At 46.9% G+C, this 17,294-nt stretch overlaps 1 protein-coding gene and 1 non-coding gene across 2 annotated transcripts; one reads left to right on the top strand and one right to left on the bottom strand.

Annotated features, from left to right (window-relative positions):
* The first annotated feature begins 2,406 nt into the window (after window positions 1-2,406).
* Window positions 2,407-2,478, top strand: TRNAD-GUC (transfer RNA aspartic acid (anticodon GUC)). The gene has a single exon. It is a non-coding gene; the product is annotated as a tRNA-Asp (tRNA).
* A 2,554-nt stretch (window positions 2,479-5,032) lies between these two features.
* On the bottom strand, window positions 5,033-12,209 carry LOC103707496 (4-hydroxy-3-methylbut-2-enyl diphosphate reductase, chloroplastic-like). Its single transcript, XM_008792005.5, has 10 exons — window positions 11,817-12,209; window positions 11,495-11,691; window positions 10,689-10,868; window positions 10,449-10,580; window positions 10,270-10,344; window positions 10,071-10,176; window positions 9,894-9,988; window positions 7,080-7,265; window positions 6,859-6,945; window positions 5,033-5,352 (listed from the first exon to the last, which is right to left on the bottom strand). Exons 1-10 carry the CDS (start codon window positions 12,091-12,093, stop codon window positions 5,245-5,247), a joined length of 1,443 nt encoding a protein of 480 aa, XP_008790227.4. The 5' UTR covers window positions 12,094-12,209; the 3' UTR covers window positions 5,033-5,244.
* Window positions 12,210-17,294: the final 5,085 nt, after the last annotated feature.

Raw genomic sequence — 17,294 nt, 5'->3', positions numbered from 1 at the left:
AATATTTCGGGCCTCAGTAAGCCATCATATTTATCCATCATATTTGGCACTGTCGGGAGAAATAATAGATATCTGGCCAAATTATCTACTTCTTTTACCTCAAATGCAAGCTGAGAAGAACAACCACGATCCTATCCAAAAAGCTGGCTAACCGAACTGAGCTATCTTGGCTCTGATCGAGAAGCCGATCAGCCAAATAGCCACCGGCCAAAGAAAATAAGTAGTACGTGTCGATAAGAACTGACAGCCTTAACAACCCATGATTCTAGCACCCTATAGTCGTAGCGGCGCCATGGCCTGCAGCCCACCAGTGCCGCCCGCCGCCCATGCGGACTGGTACCCACGCCTCAACCGTACTACTAGCCATTATCTGACTATTATTGTACGCTGCGTCAGGCCAAGTAACAACAAAATAGGCTTTCCTATATAAAATGGTAGTCTGGAGAATTTCATATATGTACACAATTTTACTCACAGAGACCACACTTTGCTGAAATTCTCTTTCTTTTATATTGTTGCCTCGTTATTTGACTTTGGTATCGTTGGATCTCTGCTGAAAATTCTCCAACAAGCAGACTTTTTGCAGGCTATTTTATGAGGAGATCCATCTTCACATCTCGATCATAGTTTCTGGTCGATCTCAGGGTCGTCCGAGCTGCTCTCCAACCTCAGTCCGGATCCGGCGGCAACAAATTGGTGCTAGATGGAGGGCTACCCAGCACCCAGCAATTAATATCGACATCTATCAAAGAAAAAGATAGAGAAAATGATGAAAAATGATGAGGAGACGAAAAAGAAGAAGACGACAAAAAAAGGGCCGAGTAGCCAAGGATCGAAGACCCATCGGACATTGAGAAGGACGGAGGACACTGGAGTTGGAGAAGGACTTTACTGGAGCACCACCCAAGGGCCTAGACACTCAAGTCCTCAGATGGAGGAGCAAATGAAGCAAAGAGTAGAGACCAAAGGTTGGGGATGCCCTTATATAGGGGTGTGGACGACCCTAATCGAAGCGTCGTCCGACTACCTGGGCAAATTGAACCACGTGTCAACACAGGGCATGGCAAGGGGCAATCCGCCGAATCGCTACATTATTAGGGAGTCCTCCACAATGATGGCGTATCGAGATGACCTGGGTTCGTCGGCGCTTCGGGAAGACAAAACGGCACATTTTTTTTTCAATGGCATGAGTCTCGCCCTCGATCGAAGTAACAACTTGACTTCCATCGCATGAACTGAGATGCAGCTCTGCCTCGGAAGTGGAGGGCAAGTGTTGGGGGAAATAATGGACACCTCAACTTAGGGCCAGACCCACCCCTTTTACCGCAAACATAAGCCGAGGAGAATAACCTCAACCCCAGTCAAAAAGCTGACCAACCGAAATGAGCTACCTCATCCCTGGCCGAGGAGTTGATTAGCCAAGGAGTCACAAACCGAAGAGAACAATTAGCACGTATCGACAAGTACTAACAGTTCCAACAACCGACAGCTCTAAAAGCCCATAGGCTTTTTTATATAAAGAGGCAACTTGAGGGACCTCAGATATGCATGCAATTTTACTCACACAAACCACGCTCTGTTGCAATTTTTTGTCTTTTATAGTATTGGCTCGTTATTCCGATTTAGATATTGGAGGGTCTCGACTGAAAAATCTCCTGCAAGTAGATTTCTTACATGCCATCTCCGAAGGAGATCCCCTCTTCGCATCTCGGCCATTTTATTCAGTTCGTCTTCGGTCAATCTCAAGATCGTCCGAGGTGCCCTTCAATCTCGGCAAGAGACACCAAAGTGAGACTGTATATGGTTGTTGTGGGTAAGCGTAGCCGCCATCTTGGTGCATGTAAAAATCCGATAGCGGCATAAAGGTCTGCGCATGATTTGGATGGCATGAGCTTTGACGTCGCCACGCGGCGGTGTCGATGCGCTGCGAACGCACGGAAAGAGAAAAGAGTGGCCCAGGCCCAGGGTGTATTGAAAACGTGGCACGATCATGGACCGTTAACGTATTCTTCCTTTTTTCTTTTATTTTTTATTTTTGTCGTCTGGTGTTATGTTCTTTAGCGAGATGGATTTTGGCGCGTAGCGTATCACGAGGATTACTATGAGGCGACAGGTGAGCGCGTCACCGAGAATCGAGATCAATCCGCACCGTCTCCGCAACGGGCGGTCGTCTTGGTAGGGATGAACTTGGACTGACAATTGCCACTTGCCAGGCGCTGCTCTCAGTTCGGTCGATATCGGAGCATGAACTCGGACGGATCGTCGTCCCCTGTGGAAATGTAGTCCGGGTGCAGCGAACCTGGGACTGCCGGCCATCTCTGTAGTGGGGACTGGGAAGCGCGGAGGAAAACCATTTGCCCGTATATTTGTCCATATTTAAATTATCCTCCATTTTGGAGGCCAAAGGTCGTTGTAGTATAGTGGTGAGTATTCCCGCCTGTCACGCGGGCGACCCGGGTTCGATCCCCGGCAACGGCGACTTTCCTTTTTTGGTCATGTCCGCATAGGAAATGAAGAGGGGAATAGGGTAACGTTCTTTAGCCTCCCTCCGCCTCTTCTTTTAACCATCTCGTCGATGCCTCATAATAAGCTGTCTAATCTCACCGCATTCTTTCTTTTGGATTCTACCTGGGGTTGAAGAAGGGTCGTCGGACAACCATATCAAAATGATAAAAGTTAAACATAATTAAAGAATATTTAGATGTGAAACAAGAATTTGAGTTTTGATATCATGTTGACTAACTAATTGGCCAGGCCACTATCTTTTGTCCGACTTCATTCGAGAAAATGACTGAAAATGAGAAAGGCCAGCTAGACATGAAACGTCCGCATCCATCGTTGAACCTAACTCGGTTTAAAGTAGTAGGTTCAAAGTATGATACAGAAGGTAGAATCCAACTCTCGACTTTGAAAAGGTAAGCTTCTACCGTTGGATATAGACTCGCGTTAGTAAATGAGGTACTTACTCCTAAACTGGATTTGATAAACTTATAAGAGCTTTCCTCTGGAAAGATTCAGATTCTGCCTCTGAAATAGCCTGTAAAGTTAACTGAAAAATAGTTTGTTTGGAAAAAGAAGAGGGAGGTTGGGAACTCAAAAAAGTCCTGGGTTTTTCAATGAAGCCCTTGTGTGACATTGAGTTGGAGACTCGAGGAAAGTGAAGCTCTTTCAAAGAAGGGCTAGAAGTCCCTCTTTCACTTCTGGAACCGAATTAGATATAAAGTTCGTAACTGTTTTTCTACATTCTTTTTGGAGGACAACTGGATTTGTGAGGTACCTTTAAAATCTCCTTTCCCCAATCTCCTTCAGGTTTGCCTACTCGACTCCGGATGCATCCCCGTGTTCTATAGAAATAGAACATGGGCCAGCCCAACGAGGCTGGGCCTCCCAAGATCCCAACAAAAAAATCAAATGTTTTCTTTGTTGTTGTTTGATGAATAAAATCAATTCAAGGGACAGTCTCCAAAAGAAACTTGGTAGATACATTGGAGGGGTGTGCTTTTTTTAGGGATTCTACATAATCTATTGACCACATCCTTCTGAAGTGTTCATCTGCTATGGAAAGCAGGAGGGGAGTATGTCGAAGATTAGACATTGAGCAACTACCCGCTGTGTTCTCCATTTCCTAAAAAGAGGGATGGTGCGACAAGTTCCAAAAAAGATGCAATTAGCCTTCCTATCTCTCATTACAACAAGGAGCGAAACTCTAGATTTTTTCTCAACAAATGCTCTTCGACTTCAATTGGTGTTGCACTAGCTATTAGACTGTTCAATGACTGGTCTGTGCTTTGTAAGAATGGTGATCTTGCAGGTTTCGCTTCTACTTGGGCTAATAAGATTAAACACCTCGGCTCATCCCTTCAGAAAATTGATAAGACTCTCCTCAACAGGGAAGTCAGTCAATTCCCCTGTAAGAATTCAGACATTCCAACGAGGAAGACAATCAATTTAATCCTAGTTTGTAGTGTGAATTTTGTTTTAGAAGCTTGGGATTAATTGTTCGTTCGGCTACCCATAGAAAAATCCTACTTAATGAATTCTATGTTATCTGCGGTTCCACTGCTCCTAAACCATCCTCAGAGCTTCACCCTGTTTACTTGCTGATCTGCTGTTCCGGCTGTGCATTTGTTTTGATTATATGCTGCTCTAATTTGTCCTGGATGATTTATCTCTGTTGATTATTTGATTTGCCCCTGGACGTGCCGAGTTGTTTTGAAGTCCCAATTAAACCCAGTTTTGCAACTAAACAAGATCTCTGGACATTCTCTTTTTCCTCCCTGCATTCTGAGATCTTGAGTTTAGGAAAGAGTTAAAAGGAGAATAGGAGAAAAATATAATTGTAACAGATTTCGAAGCCAGGTCATTAAACGTAAGAATGCGAGGGATCTTTCCTTCGGAATCCAACAGATTCTGCTGTTGGAAAGCAACAGATTCTTTCTTCCTGCTGCTGTTAAGAAGGAAAAGAAAATTCAACTTATTTTATGTTGCAAGGAATCTGAAAAAAATAAAAATAGATTTTGTGTTTCCATTTTTTTTTGAAAACGGAAAAGTAAAAACCATAGAAAACTAAGGACATGTCAACTCTATGAACCTCAACAGCTGATCTTCCTTCACAATTTTATAATATTTTATTTTCTATAAATATGTCTTTTTTGAGAAAATCTACATCTAAATCTACTTTTTATTTTTTTAAATAAAATGGACGTATGTCTATAATATATATATATATATATATTCAACAAAGTTAGAAAATAATATATTATGGAGAGCAACCGGAGCAGCTTACAATCCGGTCCATATCTAAATTTACATGGGCCAGGTTGGTCCTCCTCTCCCCAACGTCTGCACAGGGGAGAGGTTCCGAACTAGAAAGCAGATGATGGAGGCGCTTCCACCGCCATTGTAAAAACGAAAAAATTAAAAAAATAACGATGACCTTGCAGCAAAACAGCTTAGCTATTAGATCCTATCAAACATGATCAAAATATTCCAGATCATCGTATGCAGCGGACATTACTCAGATGAGAAGGTATTGGTGAAATGTATCTTAACATTTGCTCGGTTACCTTATCCAATTCTGTGAAAGGTCAGTGCAGCTTGTATAAATTGATCGCTGTGAATACCTTGATCTGTACAATATAGACCAAATACATATTCAGCAAAAAGTAAAAGACTTGAATGCTAGTCTGGTGCTACCGCGGCATTCCATCTAGGATGTCACACAGGTGCCACCATTTGCTTCGGCTAGCTTCCCAAATCCTGCAGAGCTCCAGCTCCTCCCTCAAACCATGCCGACCGCAAGGCATCCTGTCGTTTGATTTCAAATACCTTAATAAGGACTTCCTCGATGACCTGTGCAAGCCAGACGCGAAAACAAATGAACCAGCAAGCAGGGTAGTGAAATCGTTCTCTACTGGCTGTCAAATTGGATTACAATATCAACGATGAACAGCAGTTGAAAAATGAAACAGACTGCAATCCTCTGGATTCACAGGCCTAAACAACAAAAGTGTTTTCATTAAATCCTGAGATTACAGGGTAGAAAGAATCGAACTAGTGAGGAAGACAAGGTTCTAGCTAGAAGCTGCACAATAGAATGATCCTTTGACTACCTAGACCCAAAACTTCTATGATATTTTTGCAGGACTTTGGCTTTTCCATGAACAAAAATATATTCATGCGGCCGCGGCCGGCAGAGGAGTCCAGGTGATCCGGGGAATCTTTGGTTCTCCAGCTCCTCAACCTAAAGGAATTACATTATCCTCATATATGACCATACGAGTTCCACAAGCCTTTAAGATTTCCCTTTCCTTAAAATCTCTGACCTTCAGCCTAAATTACTTTACACAGCTTAACATAAGAAACTGATGAGATAAACTTAATACAAAGTTCCTCAAACCTTTGAACCTCGTCTCTCATTCTCTCTGATCATGTAAATCTGAAAATAAGCTTTTTTTGAGAGAGAGATAAGAGTGACTAATATAACTGATTCTTCCAAAATTATTATTCAACAATAAGATGCTTAAAGTCAACATCTCATATATATTCCCTTGTAAATAAGATGGGATGGCTGTTGGCTGTTGGCAACCTTAATTGTTTGGAAGCCATGTTCATCAAACGAACCATATTGCATGGTGACCTGATGTAAGCCTACAAATTAATTATGCAACATGCATGACTCACCCAATGAAAATATACATCCGAGTAGTCCAATGACATAAATGCGAACATATTTTTCAATACCTAGTAGAAAATGCATTGAACTTTAGGAAGCCTTTTTGTTATCGTAGCATCTTTATCTACTCCTCGGTTACCTAGGGATCAGAAATGTCAATGAGATGAGCTTGGCCATGAACCAAGCTTGAACTCTGATATTTATGGGTCGCTGAGAGATTCTGAGGCATGAATAAGTCGAAGCCATCATAGTTTTGACAGCAATTTCCAGTTCTACCATCCAGATATCAACCTCCTAAAAATTGGCAAAAGAATAATTGGGGTTGACAGAAACAGGACCCAACTTACTGGTTACATAGTTTAAGCATTATATTATGTATTATGTCTTATAATAATTTTATTCTTTTGAAGAACATATCCAGATTACAGCCTTTATGATTGATGCATATTCTCTGTTTTGCATCTATTGCAGTTTTATTTTGTCAGATTGATTAGCAGAGCTAGAGCTGATGTTTGTCAGGATTCAAACATCAACCAGGGATCATCCTATAATGTTCAATTGGTGGTCAAACTATTCAAGTCACAAATGTATGAAATGGAACCATGCAGTGGAAATGGAAGAGCTTCAATGCTATCACACCCTAAACGATGAATCTTGTTTCTAGAATTTTAAAATTTAGTTACCTTATCTGGTGTTGATGCACCTGAGGTTACTCCAACTGTGATGGGACCCAGAGGTAGCCAGCTTTCTTTCTCAACAAGCTCCCCATGCTGCACAGGAAAAAGGACAACTTTATGACTTACAGACTAATGACAGAAAAATGTTTTCTATAATAATAATAAAAAATAGGAAGTAAAAGGAGTAGATAAATATGCAATCCATGCCTTATTAATTTAAAACTTACATTTAGCTTGTAACTTATTCTGTTTCCAGGTCCAATTCTTTGCTCATCATCAATCCAATAAGATGGAATCCCCTGGAGCACAGCAATCTCTTGTAGATGTGAGGTATTGCTGGAATTCCATCCACCAACCACCAGGATGAGATCAAGTTTCTCATTGACCAGCTTGTACATTGCGTCTTGTCTTGCCTAATGTAATGCATGTATAATGAAACTCAACAATGGCAGCCATAAGAGAGGATGCAATTTACACACAAATGAAAATAATTGCATCTTGTCTGCCCTGATTTTGGTTTGATTTGTTAGGAGGTTAGTAGTAGCAACCGAGGGGAGTATGTTAACTTCTTTATCTGTGAGGGTTACCTATTTAGAGCTACCAGGTTATGCATCCCGTGTTTTCACTTAGGGAGTTAGTGTGAGAGACGTATGCCAGAGGTTTAGCTGGTCATTTAGGAAAGGATAAGACCATTGCTAGTTGAGGATAGATTTTATTCGCGTTCATTGAAGAGAGATGTAACTTGAATAGCTTCCCGTTGTTGTACTTGTCGGCTAACTAAAGCCAAGAAACAAAATACCGGATTTTATACCATACCCCTCTGACTCTGCCACACATGCCTTGTAAATACTTGAACATAGACTTTGTCTTAGGATTACCAAGAACAGCCCAAGGCCATGATTCAATCTTTGTTGTGGTTGATAGGTTCTCCAAAATGGCACATTTCATTCCATGTAGTAAGATATATGATACCAAATTATTCTTTAGAGATGTTGTCAAGATGCATGGGTTACTTAGTTCCATAGTATCTGATATGGATGTTAAGTTTTGTAGTTATATGTGGAAGACACTTTGGAAATTGTGGGGTCCTAATTTGATATTTTCCTTTGCATTCCACCCCCAAAGTAAAGGTCAAATTGAAGCACTTAATTGTAGTTTACATGATTTGCTTAGATGTGTTGTTGGAGATAAATAGAAAGTGCTGCCTACTGCTGAATTCACTCAAAATAATTCTGTTCATAGATATATAGATAAGAAACTATTTGAGTGTATTTATGGATACCAATTCTATACCCCTATTAATCTTGTTCCTTTGCTACCCGATACCCATATTCCCGAATCAGCAGAAAATTTTGCCCAACATATTCATGATTTGTATAAAGAGATTAGACACAAAATTGCAATGAACAATAAGGATTATAAACTTGCTGCTGATATGCAACGTAGGGCCAAGGATGTAACAGATAATATCATGGTTCGCATTCATTCAGAATATTTATCTAAACATTCCTTCAAGAATTGCATACCCCAGCCATTGGCCCATTTTCCACAATTAGAAAACTGAAACCTAATGCATATTTACTTGATTTACCTAGTCATATGAATATTAGTCCTATTTTCATCGTGGAGGATTTATCACCTTATCGAGACATCTTTGAGCCTATTCCTTTGCCATCTAATGTTCATGCAGCCACTTCAGTTCCTTAAGTGCCATATTTTCCTCAGCAAAGAGATGAGATGAGGCAATTTTTGCATGATGAGGTTGTTGTTTCTTCTAATGGCGCCTTCCATCATTATTTCGTCCGTCGTCGGCCGAACCATCCTGAATCGAACGGTTCGAAGCATACTGAGCTGTACCAGTGGCTGACCGGGACGGTTCCGGCAACAAAAACGAAATCCGTCGATGGAGAAAAAGAAGAAAAGAGAGAAAAAGAGAGCGAACATGCGGGGGGGGGGGGAGAGGAAGAGGAAGGAAGAGAGAGAGAGGTGGAGGCCGGCCGGCGAGCCGCGTGGAGGTGGAGGAGGGCTCCGCAGCCGGATCCCCTGTTTCGCTCAAAACAAGGGTCCAACCTCTTTTTTTTGCAACTTTTGAAACAAGGTGACCTTTCTCCTCTGTACGGGCTCCCAGCCTCCGCCGGCCCTCCTCTCTCCCCCTTCTCTCTCTTTTCCTCTCTTTTGTTCGTCCTCTCCTCCGTCTTCTCTACTATGTCGGTACGGGGCCGGCACGGAACGGTACGGGGGCATACCGACCTGTGCCGTTGGGCAACCAGTTCTGACACTGTAGACCTTGATCTTGTCCAATAGACAGGTCACCCTTCATCCAATGCTTTTTGCATTACAGAGGACAAGTTTCGCGCCTTGGACCCCGAGCCTCTAGAGTGATAGTTGCAGTTAAACTCTCTAGAGTCGAGTTCTTTCTAACTAGGGGAGTATGATGGGGGACCACCCATTATTAAAGATTTTAGGCACACATGTTAGGTGCAAATACAACTACAAAATTTATTTTATGTGGACCTCATTTATTTTATTTGATGGGGTTTTTCTTAATTTTCTAATTAGTCTAGGGTTTGCATTATTAGGATTTTGGGATGAGTGTATAAGTCTATCACTGTTATTAAGACTATAATTAACATTATTAAGATTACACAAAATATTGAGTTGCCTACTTTTCTCTCTCTCCCTCTGCCTTCTCCTCCTCCTCCTTTTTCTCTCTCCTCTTCTTCTTCTCTCTCTCTCTCTCTCCTGCCGTCCTATGTCAGCTAATTCCTTCACAAAGATTTACCTAAGTTACAGATTTTATCAAATGCTTATAAAGTGCTTAACCAACTGAATTAGCTGTCTTTCTTTTACGAACTGGCCTGGAACTTAACAACCCACTACTCACAAAATATATAAAAAAACATAATGTCCCATGATCAAGCATAGGACAGATCATTATCTCACAATTTTCATAAAAACAATAGATTGTAGAATGACTGCACACTATCTGCTGTAGGAGATAAAAGGAACCAGATAACTTAACAGCCTCTACAAAGAATTACCTGAGTGGCATCACAAATTGTATTGAAGCTAATGAAATGCTCATTAATATTTTCTACTCCATATTTACGCATCATAGTCCTCTCAACCAATTTACCTGAAAAAGTAAAATGATGATAACAGCATAAAGCATGAAAACGTTGATGGGATTATCAAAGCATCAAACCAATGCAACTCACCAATCTCTTCAGTTTCACCTTTGAGCATTGTAGTTTGATTGGCAATGCCCATTTTCACTAAATCAACATCAGGATCAAATCCCAGAGAAATAGCATGTTTAAATTTCTGCAATGTTTGCACAATATTTCTGTGAAACTTACCTTACCCTCCCAGGCTCCTACAATCAGAAAATGAATTAGAGTGAAATGTCAGACATACCTGGAGGAAGTCCTCTTTGGTTGAGCAAGACCCATCAAGTTGACCACCAAGAATGTAATCACAAACGTAGGTCGCCTGTTTCAACAAGTGACACAGAAATGTTTTCATTACACCTAAGCTAAAGTTATAAGTGAACATTCAGATGATCATAAGAGCCATCAAATGCTGCCATAAAGTACCTCAGTTATGTTTTGCACAATAACATACTTCGCTGCAAAAGAAGCAGTGGCAATAGTCTCTTCATGATTATATACACCATGAATAATTGACGTATAATCCCCCTTCTTGTGCTTCTCAACAGTATTCCAGACCTTTGCAGGAAAATAAGTTGCCCTAAATAGTTATATGAAAGATATGGAACAAGGGAAATGAATCTCTAGCTATGTCAAATGACACACTCTCTCCCTAAAGAAAAATACCTTTGACACCCACGGACAAGTTGTATCAACAATTTGTATTTTCTTCTGACTCAAGGTATACATCTCATCCACAGCAGCTCCAAATGCAGGCAAAATAACAAGATCACCCTGATCAATAACATCTAAGTTTTTCCTCCCACTCTCGACAGGTATATTGTGGACTTCCATCTCTTCCAGCCTCTGCATTTCAAACATGAAAGGATTCTGATTCTATGCCATATCAAAGTAATTGCTTCAGTATAATAAAAAACAATAAAGAGTACAGGAGATGGCTCACTACAGAGATTAATGAAACTTTTATAACTTTGAAAAATTTGCAAGACCTACAAGGATATCAATTTACAAACTCATTGTTAATATGCTAACTAAACAAGAATAATAGTATACAACTTCTAAGATATTATTTTTTGAGATAGAAACAAAGTGACATCAGAAATAATTAAAAAAATTGAATCCATAAATTTTTTTAATTTAGCACATATACATAATTAAGTTATATCAATTATATGAAACTTAATATAGAATTTACGTTATTGCTTATCTTTCTAATCAATTGCTACCATAGGAACCAAAAAAAACATAGAAGGAAGTTTTTTTTTTTTTCATTCTCTAATTTCAGGATATATTCCTGAAAAGTAAATTTCACTTAGAATTGGAATTTATCGACTATACTGATCACTAACCGAGCTGCTGTGGAAGAATTTAACCATCACTTCCTCGACAGGCGAAAAGGGGAAATTGCAAACTGCCAAGTTCATAAAACCAATTGCTCTTTTAAAAAAGAATAGCAATGGGTTATCCTGTACCTTACAGATCGTCGGGTTGTGGACAATGTCGTTGGTGAACCACATTCTCTCTTCGGGAAACTGCTTCCTGGCCTCGTACGCGATCTGCACTGCCCGTTCCACCCCCCAGCAGAATCCGTGGGCCTCCGCCAGCTTCACCGTCACGTCGCCCCACGTGTACTCGTTGTTGTTCTCCTTCAGCGTCTTGATGACATCGCCTGCGATTCCCCAAACCCTAGCCCTTATTAGCCATTCAAAAGACCCGATCCCCAATTCTAACAAAACCGCGATCCTCAAAACGCTAATTCGGAAAAAAGAGAAGGGGATTGAGAGGGAAAAATACTGGTGTACTCGCGGTTCATGAGCTCGAGGGTCGCCTTCTTGTGGCCAAAGCCGCGGCGGTTGTAGTTCTCGCTGCGGGTGAGGTTATGGCGGAACTCCTTCGTGTCGAAGTCCGGCTCGAGGGCGATGGTGCTCTCATCGTTGCTGACGGCGCGCAGGCCGCCGCAGCGGACGGAGACCAGCGCACTTCCGCCGGTTCGAGGCCGGATTCCGGCGGGGTTGCTTCGGGGGATGAAGAGATTGGAGGCGAAGAGACCCAGTTGCGTGGAGATCGCCATTGGAGGAGGATAGAAGCACCACGATCTTTGGAGGCGTCGTTGCTGGAGAGCGACGGGAGTTGGCGGCGGGCCTATTCTCGGTTCAGGTTCGTCCTCTATTTATTATTTTTAACCCGTATATTCTTTTGTTTTGGGGCTAACGGGTTTTATTTGATTCCGTTTTCTTCGCATACATAGCTTATGTGGATGCACCTAAAAAAGCCAAAAAATAATATATCATGGAGAGTATTAGGCAACTCCGTCTCATCCATCCATAGATGATCCTCAAAGTGGTCAGCAATAAAAAAAGCCATCCAATTCACTGCCCCATTAGCCTTCCTGAACACATGCCTCGTCTGGATCACTGTCCCGTCACAAACCATAGTCCGGATGTCTCTCAGCAGTGGGCGGTAATCGCCAACCCCACCCGATGCCTGGAGAATCCACCCAATGATAGTCGCAGAGTCATCCTCCAAAAGGACCTCTCGCCCCAGCAAAGCACATCGAATATAGCTTAATCCCACCCAAGCTGCTCTCAACTTTGCCGCTAGAACCGAAGTGTCGAGCAACTGGCAGCCCCTGGCCACGATCACCCTAGAATCCGGGCCCCTAACAACGAAGCTCATACCTCCGCACCTCCCGCCCTGCAAAACGCATTCGTCGAAGTTGACCTTGAGGAAACTTGGAGGTGGGGGCTCCCAGATAAAAACACCATACGGGGTGCTCCACAAGCAGATGTAGAACCCTAGATGTTCCGAGTTGTCAAAGGTCTATCCGAGCAGATCGCTTCAGAGGCCTCCACTGCCAGCATCTGCGCCCTCTCTGCCGCCACCCCAAGTAGGGAGCTCCTCTCGCCAAAGGTCCATGCATTCCTCGCTAGCCAAATCTGATAGACAGTATAGATCGCCCGCACTGCCTCAGGTCTGGTTGCGAGGCTGTAGCCAAGCATTGGAGTACCAAGAGAAAGTATGCCGCATGACTCCATAGGTCCATGGGGAAACCTGCCTGCCTCCAGATCCTCCTGGCCCGGTGGCACTAGAAGATAGCATGGTCTAACGACTCATCAGTCTGACACTCCGGGCACTAACGGTGGATACCCATCCCCCTCCCGCACAGCAGAATCTCGTTGGTAGCCTACCCCAAGCGACCTTCCAGAGGAATAAGGCCACTCTAGGGTATAGTCCAAACTGCGAGATCTAGTCGAGATCCACCCCCCAACTGCTCTCCGCCTTGGACAACATAGCAAACGTCAATCACCCAGACTCTAGCCCTCGTCGTGTTCTTCGAAATGGTTATTGTTACGGGGGAACTTAGCCACCATGCCCCACGTGACCGGCACGCGCGCCCAGGAAGACTACGGCTGCCCCTTGATCCAGCAATCCGACCCCGAGTCGGACATCTTCGGCTCCGCAGCCCGACCCCGAGTCGGCTGCCCCTTGATCCAGCAATCCGACCCCGAGTCGGACATCTTCGTCTCCGCAGCCCGACCCCGAGTCGGACATCTCTCGACAACGACAGGCTATTCCCCGGAGGCACGCCGCGGCCCTCTGCTCCACTACACCCAGCAACGGTCGTATCCGGCGCTGCTCCACGATCCCCTGTAACAGCCGTACAAAGCGGAGCTCCACTACGCCCTGTCATGGCCGTACCCAGTGCTGCCCCACGACGCCCTGTAACGGCCATGTCAGTGGCAGCTCCATCGTGCTACACGATGACCAACCCCCCAAAAGGACCCCCCAGCCTGGTATATAGGCGGCTGGGGGGAGAAGGGGGGTAAGCAAGAACTTCCAGAGCATTCTTTTACTTGCTACTATTATCTCTCCTTCTCCTCCAGCCTCCTTTCTCCATTGACTACCCTCCAGGACTGTGGGGGCCCGTTGGGGTAAAACCTGGCCGGAACCTTCCCGCTGGGGGGGCTATGTTGTGGGGGGGGGAGGGGGCCTTGAATTTAGTCCCACATCGGCTAGAGCGGAAAGGTTCCGTGCCTTATAATGAGGAGGGCGAAGCCTTTTCCTCACGAGGGCCCTTTTGTGGGACAAAACCGTGAGGGCAATCCCCCCGTCAGCGCTGGACGCGCGGGCCGGAAACGTTTCCCTCCGTCAGCGCTGGACGCGCGGACCGGAGCGCCCAAAGCGGACAATACCTCGTGGGGGACGCGGTCTCTTTCTGCTCGGCTCGGTTGGGACTAAGGCTGTTGCCGGGGTGAAAATCCCGCAACAGATGGCGCTAGAGGAAGGGCCAGCCTCCTCTCTCCATTGACTACCCTCCAGGACTGTGGGGGCCCGTTGGGGTAAAACCTGGCCGGAACCTTCCCGCTGGGGGGGCTATGTTGTGGGGGGGGAGGGGGCCTTGAATTTAGTCCCACATCGGCTAGAGCGGAAAGGTTCCGTGCCTTATAATGAGGAGGGCGAAGCCTTTTCCTCACGAGGGCCCTTTTGTGGGACAAAACCGTGAGGGCAATCCCCCCGTCAGCGCTGGACGCGCGGGCCGGAAACGTTTCCCTCCGTCAGCGCTGGACGCGCGGACCGGAGCGCCCAAAGCGGACAATACCTCGTGGGGGACGCGGTCTCTTTCTGCTCGGCTCGGTTGGGACTAAGGCTGTTGCCGGGGTGAAAATCCCGCAACAGTTGGCGCTAGAAGGAGGGCCCGAATCTCAGAGCGATCGTAATGGCACAGCGAGGTGGTCGTGGAGCTTCCAATGCCTCCGGTCGCGGGGCCTCTCGCGCCTCCGGCCGGGAGGCCGCTGCGTCTCCAACACATTCTCAGCAACACTCCACCGCTCCACCTCCCATTCAGATGGTCGAAGCCGCTCAGTTCGACCAGTTAGCCCAGCAGGTTCGCACCCTCGCGGAGGCAGTGCAGAACCTGCAGGGTGTGATGTCTCGGGCGCCGCAGCGGGCCCAGGAGCCGCTGCTCCCTGAGCGCTCACCTGTCCTCCTCAACTCGCGCTCCTTCCTCTCCCATGGGGAGGAGCGCCGGCGCGAGGAAGATTCTCGAGCACGGTCCATTCTGCCGGGACCTTCCCATCGGAGCTGCGCGGGGTACGAGAGGCGGGCCCGGGCGCGTTCCCAGACCCCCCAGTCCTCAAGGAACCCGCGCTCCAGTCGGTCCCCCTCTCGGTGCTCCTTGTCTCTCACCCATCGGTCGCACTCCCTGGACCGGCGGGTGGACGATCTCTACCGACAACTCCAGGTCCTGAAGGGCCACTCCAAAGATCCCTTCGCCGACTTGGAGATCTCCTCCCAGCCGGCGCTTGCCTCGAGGATCCTGCGGACCCCGAATCCGCCGGGATTTAAAATGCCGGCGATCGAGCCCTATGACGCGGCGGCAGACCCGCGGGATCACGTCGAGAGTTTCAGGACCCTTATGCTCCTCCACGGAGCATCAGATCCTCTCCTCTGCAAGGCCTTCCCGGCGACCCTCCGTGGCCCGGCAAGGGCGTGGTTCGCCGGCTTGGAGGCTAACTCAATCCAGTCCTTCGACCAGTTTACTCGCCTCTTCATCACCCATTTCGCCGTCAGTAGCCGACGGCGACTGGTCTCCGACTCCCTCTTTGATGTCCGGCAAAACGAGGGAGAAAGCTTGCGGGATTATCTTACCCGCTTCAACAAGGCTACGCTGGAGGTCCGGAACCTGAGCCAGGAGGTAGCTCTTTCAGCCCTGAAGCGCGGCTTCCGGAAGGGCAGACTCACCTTCTCCCTGGACAAACGCCTGCCGAGGAGCTTCCCGGAGCTGTTGTCCCGGGCGAACCAGTATGCGGACGCCGAGGAGGCGGCCGCCCACCGGAGCAAGGAGGCCGCCGAGATCCCTCCAAAACTTGGGAAGAAAGGGCGAAAAGAGGCACGCCAGAGGAGGAGCCCGACGCCCCAGCGTCGGCGCAGAAGCCCGACGCCGGCGAGGAACCACGGCGCCCCACGCCCTCGTTCTCCGCCCTGACGTTTCAACCGGTACACCCCTCTCCTGACTCCCCGGGCCCAGATCCTTATGGAGATCAAGGGGCGGGAGGACCTCCCGGCCCCGAGACAGATGCGGAAGATCCCTGGGAGGAGGCCCTCCCGGGCGTACTGTGAGTACCACCGGGACCACGGCCACGACACCGAAGACTGCTTCCAGCTTCGGGACGAGATCGAGGCTCTCATCCGCCGGGGGCATCTCGGACGATATGTGAACGACCGACGTCCCCCCGCGGACCCGCGTCCAGCCGACCCGGCTCCTCCGGAGCCTCGGGAGCAGAATCGACCCATTGCGGGCGTGATCCACACTATCACTGGGGGCTGCTCACGGTCCGTGAGGAACGCAGGGGGCTCGGCGGAAGCGTCAGGGACGGCCATCGTAAAGAGGCAGAGGGTCGGTAATGTAATCACCTTTTCTGATGAGGATGTAAAGGGGGTTCAGACTCCCCACGATGACGCCATGATGATCTCCCTCACTATGGCAAACTATGATATAAGGCGTGTTCTTGTTGATAGTGGAAGCTCAGCTGATATTTTGTTTTACGAGGCCTTCCAAAAAATAAGCTTGACCAGACAATTGTTGCCCAAAACATCCACCCCCCTCATCGGATTCACTGGTGACGCTGTCCCGGCCGAAGGAGTCGTTGAGCTGCCTGTGACTGCGGGCATTGCACCCGCAGAAGCCACGGTGCGACTCGGGTTCTTGGTCGTCCGTGTTCCCTCGGCCTACAACGCTATCCTCGGACGACCTGGACTGAACGCCCTTCGTGCGGTGGTCTCTACGTACCACTTGCTCATGCAGTTCCCCACGGCGGCTGGGATCGAAGAGGTCCGAGGTGACCAACCGACCGCACGGCAATGTTTCCTAGCGACTCTCAAAGGGAAGGAGCCCGTGGAAGCCCTAAGCGTCATTCTCCTTAATTGCATTCTTTGTGCAGGACACTCCGGGCGGCATGTATCCCTCGGTCCACGTATCTCCGCTCGCGCCCAAGCCGCATCCGCCTCGAAGAACGCGCGTATCGCGGCCGCTTAACTGACACTCCTTGCAAGCAGCAACTGGCGGTCCGATTTCCCAGGTAAAGCTTCAATTAGCATTTAATGCCCTTCTGGTGTTTCCCAGGCGACGCTTGGAGAGGAGGAGAAACACGATCGTAGCTGGACACGGAGAAATCCCGTCGAGTGGCAAGCGACAGGCGCGTGGCCAACGAGCGGAATTTTCCGAGGCTCGGCCCTCGGATGCCAGGCTAACCCGATGATCATCCCGAGAGC

The sequence above is a fragment of the Phoenix dactylifera genome, chromosome 7 (genome assembly GCF_051530095.1).
Source record: "Phoenix dactylifera cultivar Ajwa chromosome 7, Ajwa_hap1_PhDact_Kaust_v1.1, whole genome shotgun sequence".
Classification (NCBI taxonomy): Eukaryota; Viridiplantae; Streptophyta; class Magnoliopsida; order Arecales; family Arecaceae; genus Phoenix; species Phoenix dactylifera.
The sequence above is the reverse complement of the archived record's forward strand: the minus strand, read 5'-3'. Positions and strand labels throughout refer to the sequence as shown.